This window comes from Urtica dioica, chromosome 1 (assembly GCF_054948205.1).
Source record: "Urtica dioica subsp. dioica isolate 48M chromosome 1, U.dioica_male_clone48M_v1_H2, whole genome shotgun sequence".
Lineage (NCBI taxonomy): Eukaryota > Viridiplantae > Streptophyta > Magnoliopsida > Rosales > Urticaceae > Urtica > Urtica dioica.
The window spans coordinates 19055413-19065724 of record NC_142756.1 but is presented as its reverse complement, the minus strand read 5'-3'; the positions used below and the strand labels follow the sequence as shown (position 1 = coordinate 19065724).

General features: G+C 37.3%; 1 protein-coding gene across 4 annotated transcripts; it reads right to left on the bottom strand.

Moving 5' to 3' along the window:
* Positions 1–1035: 1035 nt before the first annotated feature.
* Positions 1036–4504, bottom strand: LOC149407691 (uncharacterized). Of its 4 annotated transcripts, none has more exons than XM_089614941.1 (3): positions 4206–4504; positions 2184–2630; positions 1036–1469 (listed from the first exon to the last, which is right to left on the bottom strand). In XM_089614941.1, the coding sequence occupies exon 2, from the start codon at positions 2600–2602 to the stop codon at positions 2195–2197; it is 408 nt and encodes a 135-aa protein (XP_089471067.1). In that variant the 5' UTR covers positions 2603–2630; positions 4206–4504; the 3' UTR covers positions 1036–1469; positions 2184–2194. The 4 variants fall into 4 exon arrangements, with proteins under 4 accessions (XP_089471067.1, XP_089471046.1, XP_089471054.1 ...); XM_089614920.1 differs by lacking the exon at positions 1036–1469 and adding an exon at positions 1767–2037; XM_089614928.1 differs by lacking the exon at positions 1036–1469 and adding an exon at positions 1767–2031.
* Positions 4505–10312: the final 5808 nt, after the last annotated feature.

Below are 10312 nucleotides of genomic sequence, written 5' to 3'. Positions count from 1 at the left end.
CAATACTTTGGCAATTTTTTTTGTTTTATGTATTATGTAATGCAAAAATTTCTTACACTAGGCTTAATAATTAGAGAAATATCACTGATGGACCTCATTTTTTATAAATATTTCAAAATAGACTTGTGCTCCTATTTCAGACAAAAATACTTCAAACCATTTAAATTTAATTTGTTTTCTTCTCATTTCCACTCTTTCTCTCTCTCGATTTTGATGAACTACGACGATCTCTGGCGAAAACGAATGGAATTAAATTTTTTTCCTCATGTTAGACTCTATTGAAGAATGTATACATTTTATCGGAATTATTCAGAATTAATTCAAGTTAAAGAAACAACGACTCTTTTTGAGACTAGCGACTACATAAGGAGTTGATATTGCTCTGAATTCATATAAATTTTTATTAATACTAATTAATTACAATTACTTCCGATAATTTCCAATGACCCTTGAATATCATCGGAAGTCATCGTAATTAATCGGACTTAAATTAAATTAATTTGAATTAAAATCAACAACGACTCATTTTATAGTCGCGATTGCTGAAAAGAGTATAAAATTCTCATTAATTTTGATTCATTCCTATAATTTCCAATTAATTCCGATGAAAGTCAATATTTACTTCAATGATAAGCGTATAAAATGAAAAAAAAATAATTTATAAATTAATTCCACACATGTTTGTTTCGGAGATCGTCATAGTTCGCCAGAATCCATCAATGCCGAGAGAGAGAGAGAGAGAGAGAGAGAGAGAGAGAGAGAGAGAGAGAGAGAGAGAGAGAGTTATGTTTAAATGTTTGAGATATTTTTAAATTAAAAGTTTATTAGTGATATCTATCTGATTAGATAGATAGTTCAACCAAAATTTTAAAGATAATAAATTATTTGGAATATTTATTTAGTCTGCCTTTTATATTTAATGAGTATGATTAAAATGCAAAAAATAAAATCAATAGTTAGACAAAAATCATTTAAAAAACGATGATAATTCCACACCACCTCTAAAGTAGATGTAGTGCGTTCAATGTCCACCAGCGCTTTAAAGTCATTTAAAAAAGACAAGAAAAGGAACAAATAAAAGTGTCGCAGAAAGGAAAAGAAAATGAAGAAAACTTTTGATTTACAAAAAGAACCAAATTTCTAAAAATAAAAAATAAAAAAAAAAGTCACAAAGAAAAATTAAAAAACCCGTATCATATTCGCTAATCCTCAGAGAGCTTGTCCACCGGAAGATGCTGGTTGGAATAAAAGACGGTCGGTTCTTCCTCGGAAACTTCTACTGTGTCGTCAAGTAAGGGAATATCATCCTCCAAGACCCCGTGGAGTACCGGGGAACTCGCCGGAGCTCTCCGTCTCCGATGGAGCAGCGGTATCTCGACCTCATCCTCATACCTTTCTCCTCTCGCTCCTCCTGCCACGTCGATTGCCCCGTCGACGAACGTCTTTCTCTCCTCTCCATTTGATTTGACCTAGATTTTAAAATATTAATAATGTTTTTTTGTGTGTGCGTGTGTGTGTATGGAGTTCTTGTTGAGTTTTGTTGTTATCTTCAATGTTGTGATTATCAGATAAGCTATTAACTTGATTTTCGGTTTCTCTTTGCAACTGCCATCGATCTTAGATAAAAGCACCAGCTTGACAAATCTTGGGAACGGAACGGAATTTCCATTCCGGATATTCCTGGAACTGAAAATGAAATTTCTTTTATCTCCGATTGCGCGGGGTTAAGCTTGACTGAATGATGATTTGAAAGAGCAAATAACTAGGCGATAATTCAAAACTCAGGTACAATTTTTAACAAGATGTGTTCTTTTCATATACAACTCTGCTCACAAACATTTCAGGCCAAAGGCCAAATAATGGGGCATCGAAAGCCACTCAGATCATCAGGCTAGTTTTCGTGGGCCCAGGGGTATTCGATAATACCCCAAAATCTTGACGCAGTTCCTCAACCACCTGTAGTGTTACTCTCATAGCTGGTAAGTTCATTCGAAAATCGCACTCGAGCGAGATGATGTGTAGCTAAATGAACTGTATCTAAAGAGAGACAAATGAAAGTCACAAGCTTGACATCGCCGTATCATGATTTCTCAACAACCCGTATAGTGTTTTCTTTCCATAGACGTTACATTCATTCCGGTTGGAGATCATCATCAATAATTATTATTTAAAAAAAAAATTACCGCGACGAAACTCATAAGTGGGTGTGACAGGGCGGCGGGGGCTGGGGTGGGCCGTGGGAGTCGTTCTCGATAACGATTTTGACACCTTGGGCCTTGAGGGAATCGACGATGGCCCAAACCTTGGAGCGGACCTTGAAGCCCTTCTTCTCGATGGCCTTGTCGACGTCGACGTGGATTCCCCGGCCAAGACCTTGGTCGAGGCCCTCCACCCGCAGCCTCATGGCCAGGACCTCTCCCACCACCGAGGCCGCCTTGGTGTCGCACAGATTAGTCCGCCCGCACTCCATCCCCTTCTTGATCGCGTGCTCCACCGACGATGACGTGGCGACGATCCTCCCATTGTTCCGGTCTATCACATTCGCCGTTATGTACTTCTGCGACATGAATAGCCGCAGAATGTATCGCTTCAGTACCGTCATTCTTTTCCTCTTCTTCTTCTTCTTTTCTCTGCAATACCCAAAAAAAAAAAAAAAAAAGAACGGTGAACTATGAACTACTAATGGTTTGATTTTTGAGTAGTTTGCTGTTGCGTTGTATAGTTTATTGAATTCCCATGGAGAGATTATATTGAACATCTCAAACATAGTTGTACAGAATAAAGTTCATAACTTCAACTAATTGCCAATCAATCAAGCTGTTTTGGAGAAAGAAAAAGCTTGAAATGCTGAAACAATGGAGTATGAACTACGAATGCCTGAGGAGAAATTATATTGTACAGTTCGAACAGAGATACGTGGAAAAAACTTCAACTGATTGCCACTCAATCAAAAGCTATTCTGGAATGTTGGTGAAAAAAATGAGAAAGAATAACTATCACTTTTGCAGAATTCATTCGAAATCGTATTCACAACCTAAAAATTCCAAAAATTCTCACTGCGACCAAGTCTGATCATATTCTAAACCCGTCGAAGCTAAAATAAGGCAAAAAAATAGAATACTTTATTTTTTTTTTCCCACGGTTAATCCTGTATATCTAATTAAATGAATGAGTAGGAACCAGAAGAAAGGAGTGTAAAGATATCGAACTTGCCTAGGGAGCTTTTACGAGGCGTTTTGAGAGCGTGTAAACTGAAAACCCTAGAAAAACAAATTGGGGCTGATCTCAGGGGAGAGAGAGAATGAGAGTCATGAGACACGATTCGGTCGGAGGACTCCGATACATGCATAGCAGTGGAAAAGGCGCGGTGGCGAACGTTCACACTTGAAAGATTCTTGCATCTTTTTTTTTTATTAATTTTTCTTTTCTTTGTCCATTGAAATTGAATACGTTTAACTTGTTTTTTTTTTTTCATTTTTTACATACATGTAGAACTTAACTTATTACAAGCATAAATTAAAAAATATATAATGTCATCCAATCTAAATCTGTAGGGGATTTTTAAGTTTTAATTTGATAATTAACAATAACATATATTTTTTTTTAAAAAGTCATCATTTAAAACTAAATAATTAGAGAAATGGTCAATCTTTTAATTTTTTTATTAAGATATTCAAAAAAATATTACCACAATTATCAAATCTGACATTTCCTTTGGTCATGTTAATTATCAAATCTACCAGCATATAGCCTTCCCTTCATCAAACAAACATCATCACAGCCTCACATAACAACATCAATCCAGAATTTCTAACCAAAAGATTCACTAAACCACACGGCCATGTTCACATAATCACCAAAATTCGTCCAAAAATCAAACCATAAATCAAATCATGACTTTTAATCCTTACCCAAACATTAAATAATCACAGAAACGTCTCATATTCATCAAAAAAAACTTCAGAAATTCAAAAGCCCCAAAATTGAATTCTGCAAACCCTAGCTTATCAAATTTTCGGCCAAACTTCAACCCAAACCAAGAAATCCGAATCAATTGACAAATTCAAGTCATAACATCAAAACTCGAGCTCAATGAACAACAAACATCAATCAACTTCACAGAATTCCACTCGGATTCAAAAACCCCCAAAATTTCGAGCATGAACCCTAACCAAAATTCAATCCGAGGAAAGAAGATTTCTCACCTTGATTCGTGGAAATCAACCTCCTTGGTGAGTTCTCACTCATTCCCCGACGTTTTTCCCCCCGGTCCGGCGTCGCCGTAGCTCGCGGCGACTTTTCCTCTTCCTCAGCTGGAGCTCGCGGTGGTAGAGGCTCACGGCTGAGATGGCGCGCGCGAAGGAAAAAGAAAGGAAGAAGGAAGAGAGAAGGTGAGGTGATGGTTATGATCGGTCATGATAAAGATGATGGCCGAATTTTTTTTTTTTTTTTCTTTCTCCTGCAGGTCTTGCGCGCGGGACAGGGGAAGAAGAAGAGAAGAAAATAAAATGAAGAAGAAAGAAAGAAGAGAGAGAAGGGGAGACCGAAAATGAAGGAAGAGAAAAAGAAATGTCCACGTGGCTGTTCCTCATTAAGCCACACAGGAACACGTGGCTGCACCACAATTGGACATGTTTCACTCCAAACGACCTCTTTTTATTTTTATTCTTTCAATCTTATCCTTCAATTTGTTGCACATTAGTCCTTTTCGAATAAAACTTCACAACTTCGTCCTTGATTAATTAAAAATAATCTTGAAAAATAACCAAGAAAATTCGCATTAATTCCCGTTACCTTGAATATATATTTAACGGATTTCGAAATTTATTTTCACTCTCGAGATTTTTAAATCTCCAAGTATGTTCCAAATAATTTTATTCGGAAAATAATATCGAGTTTACTCGAGTATCCTTATTCCGAAATTTCGTCGACCTTAAATATTATATTTTTTTCAAGATATTTAAAATATAAGGACGTCTCATATGTAACAATAATTTGAAATAAAACTCGTCTATTTTATTCAAATTCATAAGTTTATTCAAATTCATAAGTCGAGCGTTTACAAAAGTTTATACATTACAGCTATGGTGTAGCAAGCCTAGAACATGGTTACAGATTCAAATTAACTCTAATTGAAGTATTTATTCATTCTACATTTTTTTTGTTTAAGTCAATTCTACTTTTAATGCTTGTATGAGATTCGCGACCTCATTCGTGATTTTGAATTCAACTTGATGCTTGAAAAATATTAGGTCGTTAATGTGCATGAATTGAATTACCGTGATTCATTCCTAGGCTAGAGATAGCTAGATTGTTACGTAGTTGTTTAAACGTTAAAATTCCGGCATAGGTTTAGATTGCAAGATGTTCGAGAGAGATTTGGTGATAAGTTTGTGAATGAGGCTAGCAAAGTATGAGTGTTTAAATTGTGCGATATTTCCGAGAATCCAAACCATTGAATAGACTAGTGAAGCCATGATCCGTACCTTCGCATAATCGTAAAACCATCCTTTAATTGTTTTGTTTATTTAAAAAAAAAAACTCAACCTTCTTCCTCCAATTCTTCACTACTACAAATAAGTCTTTCTGGTGCGGAGGGGCATTAGGTGCGACTTGTCGCACCTAAATGGGCAACAGGTGCGACTTGTCGCACCCAAAGGGCTCCAAAAATGAAAAAAATTTCGCTGATTTTAAGTGGTATAGGGTGCGACTAGTCGCACCCAATAGTTTTGAAAACTTTCAGGTTCGACTAGTCGCACCTGAAAGTCTTAAAAAAATAAGCGCTCAACTTCTCCCCCTCATTTTTTTCATTTGTCTGGCGTGGTATTTATTTTTTTTTATTTTTTTTTTTTTACTTTCAGGTGCGACGAGTCGCACCTATTATCTTTTTTAGGTGCGACTAGTCGCACCTACTCGAGTATCAGGTGCGACTTTGTCGCACCTGATTACTAGGGTTAGTTTTTAAACAGCTGCGTCTTCTTCATCTTCTTCACAACAGCCCCAACCCAACAGCCCCTATGCTACTCTCCCTCCCTCTCTCTCTCCCTCTGCGACTCTCCCTCCCTCTGCGACCTCGCTCCCTCTCTCCCTCTCTCTTCTCCGAGTCTTCTCCGACGTCCAAGTCCGCGCGCCTTCTCCGACGTCCAAGTCCGCGCGCCGCTCTTCTCAGACCGGTCTTCTCCTCCTCCGTCGGTCCTTTCCTCCGCAGCCGCTCCTCCGCGCCGGTCATCTCCTCCGCGTCGGCCGGTCCTCCGCAGCCGCTCCTCGTCAGTCCTCTCTTCCGCGCCGGTCCTCTCCTCCACCTTCGCTCCTCCGTACCGCTTCTCCGCGCTGGTCCTCTCCTCCACCTTCGCTCCTCCGCGCCGGTCCGATCTCCGCGCTGGTCCAATAGTATTAGCTGCGGACTATTAGGTGCGACTTAGTCGCACCTAAAGTCGCACCCGATAGTACTATCGGGTGCGACTCGGTGGGCATCAGGTGCGACTTTTGTCGCACCTGATGCCCATATTTGTAGTAGTGCTTTGAGTTCAATTCGTTCTAGTTGATTTAATCACTAATTAAACTTAGACCTCATGAGATTTGATACCCGTACTTCTAGTACGCTTTATTACTTGAGCGACACGTGGTCTTGCTATGTGGATTTTTCACAACAATATTAAATATTTACCTTGTATTATATATATATATATATATATATAACAAAATATGTATTATTTATGATATTGATAAAGAGCAATTACTATAAATTTGCAACGGAGACAAACTCCTACATAATAGATGAGACTGTTCAGTGAAAGAGCACAAAGTAAGTTATAAAAATAACTATGATTCCTAAGAGATAAACAAGAGCAGAGATGTCGAGATGCATCTGACGAGATTGCTCACTCGCCCTCTAAAGAAAAGAACTAATTATATGATAGACTATGTCACGGTCCATTGATCAAAAAGACATGTCTTCAGGCTATATAGACAAAAGTCTAACAGAGTATCCCGAGCAGGAAGGTGGACAATGACTAAAGGGAAGAAGACGCAAAAAAGCGAGGCGGCTGAAGAAATTTTTGACGTTGATGACTTTCGAAGCCTAGAGGGGCAGCGGCTGAAGAATTTTTTTATTTTAAAATAGGATTATACTAACATCAAGTTTATTTTAATGAGATTAAAATAATGCAATGATGGTAATTTTGAATTTTGAGTAAAAGAGTTCTATTCAAATATAATTCAAATTTTTAATGTATAAACTAATTCTAATTTGAGTAGAATTAAGTGTTTAAGAATTAGGATAATTAATTTAGAGTTGAATTAATTTAACTTTTATGTGCAGAAATAATAATATTAAGAGTTCCATTAAGAGTAGTTTTAATTAACAACTCATAACTAACATAGAAGTCTATTATCGATAAGAGTTAATCATTATGAGAATTCTATACTTAGTTAATAGTTAAGTAGGAAACTAAATACTACTAAAAAGTGAGTTCCACTTCGGGTAATCGGTCTGCATGATTAATCTAACAACGTGAGTGGTGGGGGTGGCCTTGTTAGGAATTCTTGCCCACGAGAAGATACTTATGTAAATTTTCGTTGAAATTATTAATAAAATAAAGTTTGACATTTATTATCTATTTGAATTGAAAGCGTTATTTCTTATTTAATGAGATTTATTAAACATTCTTTATTCCATAGCCTCCGTATCTAACTGAGTCACGTGCTGGGCACCTGAGTTCGGGCGGTGTGCTAAAACATGGTCGATGACTGATATACGCCTGGAAAACTATATCTAAAGTCATATATGTGGAACACATGGGTGAAGGTTGATCACTATGTGGGAGCATTCTACACTTGTGGTAAGTGTACGACCCGGACAGGTCTTGGTGTAGATGTGTCATTTAAGGACCGTTACGACACACTAACCGAGGCCACTATGATGGTCACAGTGAGACTTGATCTAAATCCTGAAGTGATCATGGACACTGGGTTATGTTACTGAGCTCTTTGACTCATTCGCTAAAAGGCTATTCATGCTAATCACAGCTTATGTCTTGGGAGTTTTCTCAGAGCATGATTCGAGTGGGAAGTGATTTACAGATACGGAATCCAGCCTTCCTGAAAGAAGGTTAATGTTCACTCACCTAAGGGTTGATTCCAGAACCGATAGATTGATAGCACTTTCGAAGTAAGTAACGTTCGAAAGAATCTTTCGCTAGGGAAGCAACAATGCTTAGGGCTGATATGTATCAAGAGAAGTATAACGGAAAAATTGACTTCTCTTGACACGGGTTGAACCTGGAGGATCTTGAACACGAACTGACTATATCAGTGGACACTCGTCACGATGAGTAAATATAATTCTAGTATAAAGGAGAGTTCAGTCTTGGCTTACAAGGTGGAGTATTTGACCAAGATTAAACGAATCGATGGAAAAAGAGAAAAGACTATTTCGTCTTTTTCATCGGATTTGTTAAGCCTCTATTACTAGGTCCATAGTCCCCGATTCGGCTCTGATAAAGGCGGATAAGAACTTTCGTATAATAATGTTTATCAGTATTAATCTCACTTGCTGTAATTGTGATTGACATCATTAATTCTGGAAAACGGGTATTCGCATAATTGAATAAATATTTATGGTAGAATTGTTTATTTATTGTTTGATCAAGTAAATAAACAATTATTAATTATTTGTTTATTGTTGGACCAAGTAAATAAATGATTAATTGAGTTTTAAGCAATTGGGCCTTGCACAAAATATGAAAATCGGATTTGGGAATTTCGGCATAGGAGTTGCGCAAATCCCCCTTGGCCGTGTGCCTAAAATTCGACTTTTCAATATTGGTATTTACCAATATTTTCTCTTTAGTTGTTTAAATAAATGAGAGAGAATAATATAAGATATTGTCCTATATTTTCTCCTTATTTAAAGGAAAGTATTTAGGAGAATATATGTGAATACATTTAAAGGGAAATAATATATTCCCCTTTATTCTCTCACTAAATAAAATATTCTCTATTTAAATAGAGAATAATATCCCATAGATATTGATCTGATGGATGAGAGAAAAAGTAGGATTCACTTGTTGAGATCCAATGGCATAGATTTAATCCACTAGTGTGAACACAATAAAAGGAAATAAAATATTCTGGAAGATTCCATGAATATCTCCTTTTACTACTATAAATAGGGGTTCATGAGAAAGCAAAAATAAGCAATTATTTGGTGAAAATTTCGTGCATCCTAGCCTCTCCTTGGCCGTGCATCTGCCTCTCCCTCCCCTCGGAAATTCGTTTCCATTCTTGGTAAAATAAGAGAGAGATCTCGAAACACCTAGTTTCGTGATCTAGTGAGATAAAGACTGTGCCCACTCATCTTTCTTATTCGTCTCGGAGATTACGTTTCAGAAGACTAAGGTAAGGTGTCATCACATCGAGTCCTTGAAGTAGAGTCCCTTATTTGATCGTGTGGAGGCTTGTACGTTCAAGACGAAGACGGATTGTGAAAGCTTTCAGTTCGTGAACCAAAAATCAATGTAAGTACTCGTTTACTCTTATTTCGGTTGCTTGACATATATGCTCTCGTATAATTTTTTAATTAACATAAATCTAGATCTTGTCATATAATCATTGAATTAATTAGCTCATGATTAGCGTAATTAATTATTTTTCCGCATTAATATGGTTATATGGGGGAATCATCCCCGACAGGCCTCGAGTCGTGAAGCCGGGCCCCTTCAGATGGTATGTTCCTCATTTCAATATCAGGGTTAGATTTCTTCGTGATAGGTGCGAAAGGCCTGATCGCTCCTACGATGGCGCGCCGGACGCGTCATAATCATGCGATGACTCACATAGATGGTAGCATTCGTGATGATCCATCTTGACCAAAAAGTTTTAAGCTCGACAGTTAGTAAATGTTGAGATAAGAGTTATCTTGGTAGCATTTATTAATCCAGAATAGTTCTCGGTTTTACTAAGTGGTTAGCTAACGGCTCCTACGACGGCACTTAGTCATGGCTAGTGGAATTGTCGTGGTTGAATAAGACGTAGGGTTGTTTTAGTATTTATCTCAATGCTCGAAATGCATTCATGTTTATTCTTTCGAATTAAATGTAAATATTTTTTCTATAACTTGTCTAACTATATACTTATTTTATTATATCAGTCATGTCGAATCCGATAACAACATTATTATCAAAAGATGTTTTGACGGGAGACCAGAAATGGAAGTCTAATCTCAACATCGTACTGGTTAGTGAGAGTATTAGATACGTGCTTACTGAACCCCATCCTCCTGCTCCATCCGCGAACTCTTCGCAGACTGTTA

Coding starts and splice junctions, on each gene's coding strand:
- LOC149407691 (XM_089614941.1), bottom strand. CDS start 2,602: ATGACGGTACTGAAGCGATACATTCTGCGGCTATTCATGTCGCAGAAG.